Below are 12280 nucleotides of genomic sequence, written 5' to 3'. Positions count from 1 at the left end.
CCTTAAAAGGAAAAGAGCAGATCCATTTCATGCTATGGGACAATATATTTTCCTTGGATATTCATCAGGCAGCAGGTTACAGGAGGTATGGACATTGTGTTTGGAAGATCTCAGAAACCACAGAGGTGTTACTTTGTGGTTTGAATCAATGTGCCTAAGACTTGACAATGCTTGCAATAGAGTGAAGATCCAAAGTAATGCCCACATGGTACCCAGCCCCCTGATGCTCTGAATTCCAAGGAAAGAGCCAATGCTTCAAGTGTGGATGAGTTCCATTCCAATGTAATAACTTTGGCAGCAACATCAGGAGGAGGAGGTGGAGTTGTTAGCCTACATACAGTGAGACTTCACAGGGTACAGAGGGACTAGCTCTTAATACAGGAATGTAAAGACAGTAATCCTTGTCGAAAACTTCCATGCAATTTTTTTTGTCATATGTTGTAGGCCTTCTCACCCTATAGGTAGAAGAAAATTGGACAAAGATTATGGTGGCCCTTGGGAACTGATGAATAATTTATTAAAATCTCACCTTTATTCCAGAGAGCCTCTGATCATGAACCACCTGTCCCACCCCCACCCCATCCCCAGCCACCTAATGAGCCATCTCAATCTACTCACAAGGATACATGGAGAACATGTTAGGTCCTAGGTGCTTTTTAGCCTGCACTAAAACACAGGATCATACAGCTGATAAGTTTCTGATCGTGGATTTAAATAGAAAAGAATAACAGATGCTAGATTTCAAACTGGAAGGGACATTAGAAGTCACCGATTCCAAACCCCTCTTCTTTTAACAGATGAGGAAACTGAGGCTGAGACTGGTCAAGTGACTTGCCCAAGGCCACACAGATAGGTTATGAGTTGAGATTTCAACAGAAAAGTATCATACATCCCAGATTTCAAACTAGAAGGGACTTGAGTCATCAAGGTCAAAACTCTTTTTTAGTGGACAAGGAAATAGAGACTCACAAAAGTCTAATGACTTGTTCAGGGTCACACAGATAACATGTATGTGTCTGAGAAAGGACTTGAACTCAGGTCTTCCCAACACCAAGTCCAATGCTTCATGAGGTGTTTTCACTAGAGAGGTTAAAGTCTTGCTCTACTCTTTCCTGATTGGATCACATCCTGAATATCGTGTCCAGTTCAAATAGTAACCTTCTAGGAAGGAAATTGATTATCTGGGGCACATTCTCAGGATAACAAATATGAAGAAAATGAAAAAGTGTCATAAAAGGATCAATACAAGAATCATAGCCTGAAGAAGGGAACCTTCTGTTACACGGAAGAGGGAAGAGACTTGCTTAGCTTCTTTGGCCTCGGGGCTGAGCTCGAAGCTGGGGAATGGAGGCTGAGAAGAGTCTGTTTTTAATTAAGTGTGAATGAGAGGGAAGTTTCCTAACCATGAGAACTCTCCAGAAGGAGAAGGAGGTGTTCTCACTGAAGGCCTTCAAATGATGTCCCAATAGCCACTTGTTGAGCAGGGTTTCTGCTTCCCAGATGGGTTCTACTCCATCACCCCTGGGGTCCCTTCCAGCTGGGAGATTCTGTCATTGTACTCTGTCTGTTTAGGGCCAGCCTTGAACTCACATGTTGCAGCAGGATAGTCCAACTCTTGATTCACATAAACAGTACACACAATCAATTTCCCACTGAGTGTCAAAATCATGCATTACTCCTTTAGAATCCCTGCAACCTAAGACAGAACACATGGCAAATCTTCTGTTAAATTGCAATTGATATCTATAGAACAGATTTTACCAAGTTCTTAATGGTACCACACTATACCATCTCAACAATGGAAAATCTGGGCCACTTTTAAAGACCTCTAAAGGAGGTTCTACCATTTCCCTTGGCAACCTCTTCCAATGCTTCACAACCCATTCAGTCAAGAACAGTGACAACTGGAGACATCTAATATGCTAATTTGGAAGATAAGTGTTAGCAGGTCAAGAGTACAACATAAGCTCCATGAAGGCAAGGACTTGTTTTTAGAGTTTTTTTTTTACCTTCCATCTTAATTTTCTTTGCATGATTAATTTTGCATTTGTAGCTGCAACCTTATGCACACAGTACATGTTTAATAGATGCTTGATGAATTAAGTGACTAAGTTGCTAAGTGCTTGAAGCCCAGAGAAAGCCATAGTTTTCCCAGCATCACAAAGCTAGTCAAGTGTCAGAATCAGGATTTCAACCCAGATATTCCAAACTTCAATCAGCTCTCTAACCACTAACACACGCTGCCCCTTAGAAACATATCATATGTAGATAATAAGTACTAACTCTTAATTATGTGATAGCAGGGAGATGATGGGGGAAGGACCTTACATGTATGTTCAGACAGCTGCCTCTTTCCTCCATCTCAGGCATGTCTCTAGATTAAATCCACTTTTCCCACCTCTCACTCACTACTCCCACCCCATGAATCTTGGCTCCAGTGGACACTGATAGGCCATTCAAGCTTTCCCCAGTCACTTTTCCTACTAAACAAAGTCTCCTGTCCCTAGAAACAAAAAACAGTTGTAAACAAAGATTTACCTCTTGGGGCATACCCTCCAGAGATCTCCAATGGAGTAAATGTGCATTGAGCATCACAAAATGTCACAAAGATAGCCAAAGCAAGGAGAACACCTAACATAGTATCCTATTAAAAAAGAAAAGATAAAGATTAAAAGTGGTTGTGGAGGGGAAATGGCTAGATTTTTTGTTTTTGAGTTATATAACTGCTCTCCCATTTTATTCCATAGTCACTAACCAATTGACAGTTCCTTTTCCTGATGATCCACCACAAAGTTTACAAGGGGCACAGTGGATAAAACACTGGACATGGAGTCAAGAAGACTTGAGTTCAATCTGGCCTCAGACATTAACTGTGTGTTGCTTGGTGGTCACTTATCCAATCTGCCTCAGTTTCCACATATGTAAGATGGGGATAATGATAGCCTCCCAGAACTGTTGTGAGGATCAAATAAGAGAATATTGGAAAAATACTATTATTACATAAAAGAGTCAAGCAAAACCAACGAACACAGTTAAACAATTATGCCTCATACGATCCCAGGATCATAGATTTAGATCTATAAAGGAACTTAGAGGTCATTAAGTCTAGAACCCTCATTTTGGAGATGAGGAACCTGAGGCCTCGACAAGACCCTAACAAGACTCTGGCTTGTTCAGAGACCACAAGCTAGTGGCTGAGTCGTGGTTCAAGCCTTTGTCATACTGACTCCAAATGTCCACTGTACCACTGTACATTTTAGTTTCTTTTAGTTCTATTTAGTTTCTATCTCTATCTTGTAACCCACTTTTCTGACAAAAGGAGAAAAATACTATGTGGACCTGGGAAAGTCACATTTGCCTCTGCTTGCCTCAGTTTCCTGCATTGTAAAATGGAGATGATAGCAGCTACTTCCCAGGGGGGTTGGGAGGATCGACTGAAGTAATAATTGGAAAGCCCTCAGCACAGTGCCTGGCACATAGGAGATGCACTATAAACAATAGCTATTCTCACTGCATATATCATATTGCATAATAGCATGTTAATGCTATTCTTAGTGTTAACAAGTACGTTTTGTCTCCTATCCTTTGGAAACAAAATTGCTTATTGCATTTCATCTGAGTTCAGGAGATTTTTTTTCTTCCATTTACATCATTATACTAATTTTGTACGTTGTTTCCCTGAGCCTGCTTTCTTCACTCTGCACCAGTTCATTCAGGTCTTTCCAAGTTTCTCTGGTTTCTTGATATCTGTCATTTCTTAAAGGACAAAAATGTTCCATTCTATTCACATGCCACCATTTGTTAGCTTTTACCCAGAACAAATTCATTTGGAAGGGAAAGAGGTTTTGGAGAGAAGTAGGGCAATTGATGGGGTTGGTGACATTGTCACAGAGTACTGCCTGACTATGGGTGCAGTCATATTGGGAGAGACGTAGCCTGTTGCCTATATGGCTGAGTATAAGACAGTAGCCTGGAGAGGGGCATTGTGACAATAGACTTGGGGCATAGCAATATGCAACCAATTGGCAGCCTACAATTGAGATAAACAAATAGTCTATCTGTGATTTAGTGGACAGTAGAGGCTGCGGAGGGTGGAATTGCCTCTACCGAGGCTGAAAGATGACTCCTCTGCCACTTTTAGACATAGAGAGGTAAGTGGAAGACAAACAATTAGCATATATGAGAGGCAGGACTTGAACCCTGAGCTTCCTGACTCTTAGCCCTCTTCCCTTTCCATTACATCATACTGCCCCTCTGCTAGGAGCCCAAGGGGAAATTCCACATCAATCGCCATTAAGGAATTGACAACTTTTAGGAGAACCCCAAATCCCTACCTCACAAAAGCTGAGTAATGCATCTTGATTTCCCTTCAGAGATGGACCCTGTTACTTACCACTGTGTCTTAGCAGCCTCTCTCTTCCAAGGATCCGTGCTTCTGAAGGAAACCAGGTCAGGACTCTCTCTCTCTATGTATATATGGGAGAGGGAGATTGCAATGACTTTCAATAACAGTCAAGAGGAAATAAAGCACATTAAAAAAAAGACAAATACTGTTATACAAACAGAGGGCAGTTTGATCACTGGAAAAAATGGTGCAGTGTGGATTATTAGATGTATGCTGGATTAGATATCCACCCCACTTAAATAACTTTGCCCTATCTCTGCAAGAATATTAAAATACACGAATCACCCCATTGGATCAGGCAGATGGTCCCATGTGGTCCAGGGTTCTGGCTCTGACGGTGCCATGAAAAGAAGTCTTGTGAGAACTTCGTCATCCTCCGTGATATGTCCCTCAACAAGTTAGGGGCATGTCCTCAAACATTCTGCACTTCTCCCTAATAATCCACCATTAGTTCCAAAGAAGAGGTTCCCAGATGCAGTTTCCCATCTCCTGCCTTCAAGCCCTTGCAGGAGGCTCTTGTCCCCCACCAATGCATGAAATGCTCTCCCTTCTCACCTTGATCTCTGGAAATCCCTCCCCTCCTCTCAAAGGTCAGAGGTGTCTCTTCCTTCCAGAAGCATTTCATGACTCCCTGTATCAGTGTGAATATATGCATTTTTTATGTATCCTCTGTTCCCGTTAGTAGAATGTGAACTCCTTGAGGGGAGGAGCTGTGTCACTTTTGTTTCATTTTAGGTTACAGGAAGTTAGTTGCACATGAATAAAGTGCTTATCTTGGCCTCAGACAAATGCTGTGTGACCCTGGGCACATCACTTAACCTTTGTTTGCTCAGTTCCCCAAACTCTAAAATGGGGTTAATAATTATATGCACCTCATGAGATTTTTGTGAGGGTGAAATGAGATGTTAATAAAAAGTGTTTGGCACAGTACCTGTTATGTACTAGTTGCTCTATGAATGCTCATTCCCTTCCCTACCCCCTGCTTCCCAGTAGGACAATTCATTAAGAGCTGGGTTCAGTGAGAATGGGGCCAGGACAGGACATTTTTATATCAGGAAGAGGCCAGAGCTGGCTTTGGTTGGGTCACCACAGTTGGGTTCCCTGGGCAGCAGGTGTGAAGTGGGACTTCAGAGGAGGGAGAAGGCAGAGAGAGCCTTTGATGAGGGATGGAGGCAGAGACAAGTGTCATTTAGGTCACAGGTTACCTTGGGGCTGACCCTACCTGTGCTCTTGGACTTGAAACATTCCATCTGCTTGCCACCTCTACAATGAGCATTTTAGGCCCAGCATCTGCTGATGATTTTGGCTGCAGTGGAAACCTGGGTCAATATCTACAGCATCAGGGTCATCAATGACCTCAAGCTTCCTTTCCTGGGCTTCAGCTAAATTCAGAGTAAATCATAACATGGTGAGGAGGTACCAAGAAGGAAAGATCACAATTCAGGTGGTTTCTTACTCCCAGGTACGTAAGTGTGTGTGGCTCCTCACTCTTCAGTCCCATAGATATGCCTCAGGGGCTTGGGCCTTGCATCCCCATCAAGATCCCACATCTCTAGGGTCACTGATTTTATAAATGATTGTTATTGCTGGGCTAATTCACAGGGCCTGAGTGGGAGGGGGCCCTGAGGAGTAGTCATCCAGCAGGTCGTCTGGACTGACACCCACCTGCTCAATCACAAGGACTTTGTGATCAGGAAAGTTTGCTAACCAGGATTAGATGAAGTTTTGCTAAGCTCACATTCCTAACTCTAAGTGTAGCCAACCAAGGGAATTGTCGGGCACATGGGAACTTCCCAGGTCAATCAGTGGTCAAAGTGGGGCAGCTAGGTGGTGCAGTGAATAGAGCACCAGCCCTGGAGTCAGGAGGACCTGAGTTCAAATTCGGCCTCAGGCACTTGACACACTTACTAGTTCTGTGACCTTGGGTAAGTCACTTAACCCCAACTGCCCTGCCTCCCCCCTCCGAAAAAAAAAAACAAACTAACAAACAATCAGTGGTCAGACAGGCAGGCCAATCAGTGGCTGAACATGGTGTCCCCTCTGCCAGCTGGGGTCCAACAACAGGTAAAACCTCACAGTATTTTGTGAAACATGCACCCACTGAAGGGATTAGTGGTGTTTAATCTGAAGGAGAAAGGAGGACATCATAGCTCTTTATGTATTTGAATGTGATGTCAAAAGAAAGAAGGATTCGACTTTTTTGATTAGATGCAGATGCCCAAACTAGAACCAGTGAGCAGAAGGTGCAGAGAGGCAGATTTAGGCTCAATGAAGAAAAAATTTACTAATACTTAGAGTTGTCCCAACATGGAATGGGCTGCCTGGAAAGGGGGTGAGCTTCCTCTCACTGGAGGTTAGACAGAGAGGATGCTTACAGCACATTCTTACTCAGGGACAGATGGAACAAGATGCCTTCTGAGGTCCCCTCCACCTCAGGCACTTTGAGCACTCTCCAATTTTGTGACTTCAATTTAAAGTCAGACTGTCTGAAAACTAAGAGAGGAGGATCTTAGAGAGGAGGATCTTTCCATTAATTCATCTTGAAAGTAGATTTTTTCTCTTTTTAATCCACAAATAAATTAGTCATTTCAGGCAAACCATTTTAGACTGATCCAGAATGTTAAATAAATGATTTTAAACCCACAAATCATATACCTTTCTACGTAATGATGCCAGGATCCCTCCCTGGAAGCTCTAATCTTAGAGTATGCCTGCTGATTGTTTCATGAAAACAGTCATTCCCATTGGTGTGCAGAACACAGGCACTCATACTCCAGATTTCTGACTCATTCATTCACTCATCAAACATTTACTGAGTGCCTATACAGATGTTTTTCCGTTAGATAAGATTTTCTACCCCTACTCTTCTCATGACCAACTTTTATGTTTACTCAGTATTATTTATAATTTCTCCATCTCTTTCTTAATCTAGACTATCAATAAGCAATAAATCCTGTCCTTCTTTGGGCTTTTTGCAGTTCCCAAGGTGTAAATGTCCACACTGAAAAGTTAAAAATCAGGTATTATTTTATTCAAGCTGACTCTAGCACACCCCTGCTTCCATGTCCCCATGAGTCAGCAGGACTGGATTTCTGTAGAGGCCCTCACTCAATCAATAAGAATTCAATGAGTCTTGTCCATGGATCTAGCTAGCTCTGTGTTAGATAGAATGTGGGCTAGGGAACAGGGACTGGTTTCATTGAGGTAGGGAGCTCTCAGGTAAGGAAACCCCCTCTACCAATGCAGCTAAGCTCCTACATATAGTCTTGGTAAGGGCCCAAGGGCACTGAGAGGTCACTTTGACAATATGTCTTAGACATGGGACTTGAACCCAGATTTTCCTGGCTCTACCCTCTATGCCAAGCTGCCTCAGAGAATGAGGGATGTAGAAGTAGGACACGTGGTCCCTATTGACCTTCTAGGGAGAGAAACAAGAATAATTATCATGCCATCTGTGCATAGTTAGAAGGCACTGGAGACCTGTGTCAGTGAAGGGCCATGGGAAAAGCACTGGGCCAAGACTGAATAAGTCATCCTACCTCAGTCATGTCATTTCCTTTTTAATAGCAGTCCTAGCCTGGTATAGCAGGGAAATAGGGTAGACCCAGTGCATCTGGATTTCAGGAAGACATGGGACAGAGTCACAATATTCACAATTGAGTAAATAATTAGAGCCTCAGTTTTATGGGACAGAATGCAAGTTCTAGAGATGTTCAAGAGGAAAGGACTCAGTGAAAGATGATGTGGCTCCCTTTCATAGAACCTCAAAAAAGATTGCTCCCCTAATACAAAGCCATTTTTCTGAATCCTTTCTGGAGGAGAGCGCTAACAGCTGAAAGCCAACGAAAGGTAAGAAAGAAATGTCTGTGCCTTCTCAACGAAGAATCCCTAGGCATGAGCAGACTCCCCAAGCCATGGTCCTTTTCAGGCTTAGAAGCTCACTGAGCCCACAGGGCAACCAGGTATGGAGAGGCACACCTATAATCGCTACTACTTGGGGGAGGGAGGCTGAAGAATTGCTTGAGCTTAAGACTTCTTAGCTGCAATTAGGCAAATTCTGATTGAGTGCCTACACTAAGCCCGGAGTCAGTTTAGTGAGCTCCTGCCAGTGAGGGGCCACCAGGATGCCTAAGGAGAAAGGTGGGAAATTAAGCAGGTATAAGCTTCTCTTCCCATCAATAGTAGGATTGGGCACATGGGTGGCTGCTGCACTCCCAGTCTGAGTGCAATAGAGAGACCTAGTCTCAAACATAAAAATAAATAAAAAGTTGATAGGGGAGTTGAAGTACAGGTATAGGTGAATGACTGGAAGTACCAACAGTATGGGAGTCTGGGTAGAGGCCAAGTAACTGGCATGGGACACCAACAGCAAGAATGTAGTTGAATCCTGAGGCAACCTACTGCCCACTATCCCTGATGCTTTTTGTTTATCTATACATTGTTGTTGACTTTTGGATTCCTCTGACTACTATTATTTGGAAGATTACTCATTTGCCCTTAGGGTATACAACTGACTCTTCCATCCCAGTTCCACACCTCATCCCGATACCCTACCTATCACCCAAGTCCTGGAATGACTATGTAACGGACATATCAAACCCCAACTGAGAAAACAATTCCATAAACAGTATTCCCACCAGTCCAACTGAAAGCTGGTTCAATTTCAGATAGACATATGGGGAAGTGAACAGAACCAGGAGAACACTGTACACAATAATAGTAATATTGTTTGATGAAGAACTGTGAATGACTTAGCTGTTCTCAGCAATACAGTGATCCAAGACAATCCCAAAGGAGTAATGATAAAACATACTCTCTACCTCCAGAGAAAGAGCTGATATTGTTTGAGTACAGGCTGAAGCATGTTATTTTTCACTTTCTTTTTTTTATTTTAGTCTTATACAAAATGACTCTTATGGAAATGTTTTATATAATTGCACATGTATAACCTATGTCTGATTTCTTACTATATCAGGGAGGGGAGGGAAGGGATGGAGAGAAGGAGGGAATTTGGAATTAAAAACCTTAAATAAAAATATTTTTAAAAGTACATAATATCTGAATGTCTTATTCAATGATGATGAATTTAGAAATTGGGTAATGACCCATGGATGAACATAGACTATCAATCAATTAGCCTTTATTAAGCATCTTCTATACATCAGACACTGTGCAAGGTTCTGGGGCTACAGATATGAAAAGTGAGATGTGCAAAAATGCAAAGTAATAGGAGGGAGCGGAGAATGAGAACCCTGGAGATGCAGAAAAGGTGACATATCAACTGGACCTTGAAGGGAGTTGGATATTTTATTTATATATGCATGTATACATTTGACATATGTGTAATTATATGTAACATCACATATATTTATATAACATTATTTTAGAATATAAATATATATTATCTATTTTATGTGTAACATTTAAGATATCTGTCTATCCATCTATCTAGTTTCTACATACTTGTTTGCATGTTGTATCCCCCATTAGACTGTATACTCCTTGAGAGCAATGACTGTGGGGACAGGGCACTGATATATGTATGTACATATGTGTATGCATATGGAAAACAAATTTACGTATGTATATAGGTGTACATGACTAAGAGAGAGACAACCCCCCCCCCAACCCCGCCATTGTCACAGGACAATCTATTTCCTTTACCTTTATAGAGATGGACAATGGAGGCATCCTCTTACTATATAACCTGTAAAATTTCAGGATAGAATAGAATAACACCAGGTTCTTTGCCACATGAAAGCAGCCTAATGGCATTCAAAACCTCTTCTTCAATAGGAACTTAAGGAAGGGCGGAATTGACTTAAACCTGAAGTAAATGATCAGTGGCTTCAGCATTGATTGATGATGATCTGAGAAAACTATGGAAAAGTTCAGTCCATCTCTCTAGGATCATGTCTTTATCACTAATCAATGTGGCTCCATCAGCACTGAGTAATTGAGATGCACCATAGGTCATTGGCCCATAAATAGCCTTCAGGGCATCGTAAAAGCACTTCGGATTGTTACTATCCGCATGAAACACAATTTCATCGGCCTTCTAACTGAGCCAAGAATCCTGCATCTCTCGAAGTTTCATTTATGCTATACTTTTGATGGATCTTAAATGCAGCCTTCTTAGAGATGGATGCAGTATTGTGCTGGTAATCCCCATGGAGTTCTTGTTTTTCATTTAGCAGCTTCTGAATTTCCCCAGCATCTTTGTCAAACCAACCTTGATGTTTGTGAGTGTTCTGACCCAGATGAACAAATGCAGTGTTGTACCACCAAATCTCTGAAAACTGCCCTCTCCCTTTCTGCTCCACTGTTGCAAACTGCGTTGGCTTAACTTTCCCTCCATGTTAGCAACAAACTGTTCCCACTCTGAGAAACACCCTAATCTGCTGGCATTGATTTTTCTGGTATTTATGTTGCCTTTTGGGCCACTGCTTTTTTTGAATGTGAATATTTAGCTTGGAGAGGATTGATACAGCACTCTGTATATACAAATTGCCTTCATTACTCTTACATCCTGTCTGTTTCTTCTTACAATCACATAGTCTATTAAATGCCAATCTTTACTGCTAGAGTGTAGCCACTATGTTTTATTGCATCATGATGGTCAGAAGAAGTGATACAAGGACACTGTCAAAGTCACTGTTAAGAACTTCAGAATTTATTTGTGACATGGACCACCCTGTATGATGTGCTCTCATCAGGGAGGGTGCTGTGCTCTATGACCAAAGCAGAACTGAAGTATCTCAAAAGAAACACTAGTTGCACAAATTTAGAGAATCCACCCAAAATGTTCACATGGACTATTTGTGCCCAACCTGTGGTAGAGCATGCCAAGCTTGTATCTGTCTGATTAGCCACAGTCAGACACACTGTAACTTGATTCTAACATAGTGATGTCATTTTCGTCTTCTTCAAGAATGAAGGATAACAACTGTATGCGTATATATACACATATTCACTACATATACATACACAAATAAATTAAGCACACACATAAACACACAGAGATCTCCATCTCTAGCTATGTTTCTATCTATCCAGGGTAATTTGGAGATAAGCAACAGAAAGAAAGGATAATATTAAGGAGATTGTCCCTTCATTTTATCTTGTTTACTTTCAGTGGACTGAAATGATAGTATATAACACTTCTGAAAATGAACAATTGAGACATTCTCTCTGAGTCAGAGCACCCTGGGAAGAGCAGCAGGAGAAAAAGAGAACATTGCATTTTTCTCATAAAGATAATAGCTTGTAAGATTTCTGCAACAATCAAGGACTTTCATCCTTCCTTCTCCATCTGCTTATTGAATTGGCCACAGGCCTCCTAAGGCTGCCTAAGCATGGTTTATATTTCCTAATAACCTTTAGATTGCCTCTGTCTCATTGCTACTGTGTCTCTCCCATTATACCACACATTATTGACTGAAATCTCTGCAGGGCTGTATTCTCTGCGGAACATCTGTTTGTGGAAGTCAGCCTTCATTAAGCACAATGGTAAGTCATTCTGTGCATTCTGCTTAGTTGTTGCATCGATCAAAGCTTTTTCACAGTTATATTCCTTTTCTTTTTTTTAGTTATATTCCTTTTCAATGTTGATGCATCCCTTTGTACAAATTCTTCTCCTTGCTCTGTTCCCTTCCTTATGCATTAGTTCATACAAGTATTTCCAGGTTCATCATTTCTTGTGGTGTAATAATGTAATGGGTACACACACCACAATTTGTTCAGCCACTCATCAGTTGATGGGTATCCATTGTATTTGCAGTTCTTTGTTATGAGAAAAAATGATGTTATAAATATTTGGGGGCATTTGGATCCTTTCCCTGCTTTTGATGTTTTTAGGGAAATAGGTCATTGGCT

General features: G+C 41.6%; 1 protein-coding gene across 1 annotated transcript; it reads right to left on the bottom strand.

Annotated features, from left to right (window-relative positions):
* Window positions 1-325: 325 nt before the first annotated feature.
* LOC118829465 (beta-microseminoprotein-like) lies at window positions 326-4294 on the bottom strand. Its single transcript, XM_036736472.1, has 4 exons — window positions 4241-4294; window positions 2539-2644; window positions 1591-1696; window positions 326-455 (listed from the first exon to the last, which is right to left on the bottom strand). Exons 1-4 carry the CDS (start codon window positions 4292-4294, stop codon window positions 326-328), a joined length of 396 nt encoding a protein of 131 aa, XP_036592367.1.
* Window positions 4295-12280: the final 7986 nt, after the last annotated feature.

Source organism: Trichosurus vulpecula, chromosome 8 (assembly GCF_011100635.1).
Source record: "Trichosurus vulpecula isolate mTriVul1 chromosome 8, mTriVul1.pri, whole genome shotgun sequence".
Classification (NCBI taxonomy): domain Eukaryota; kingdom Metazoa; phylum Chordata; class Mammalia; order Diprotodontia; family Phalangeridae; genus Trichosurus; species Trichosurus vulpecula.
The sequence above is the reverse complement of the archived record's forward strand: the minus strand, read 5'-3'. Positions and strand labels throughout refer to the sequence as shown.

Bases quoted from the DNA above. Each gene is read 5' to 3' on its own strand.
- LOC118829465 (XM_036736472.1), bottom strand. From the start codon at position 4,294: ATGGCGATTGATGTGGAATTTCCCCTTGGGCTCCTAGCAGAGGGGCAG. The intron at 2,645-4,240 runs GTAATGGAAAGG...CTTTTTTAATAG, and splicing joins TAGCAGAGGGGCAGTATGAT to GATACTATGTTAGGTGTTCT. The intron at 1,697-2,538 runs GTAAATCTTTGT...GTTCTGTCTTAG, and splicing joins TGGAGGGTATGCCCCAAGAG to GTTGCAGGGATTCTAAAGGA.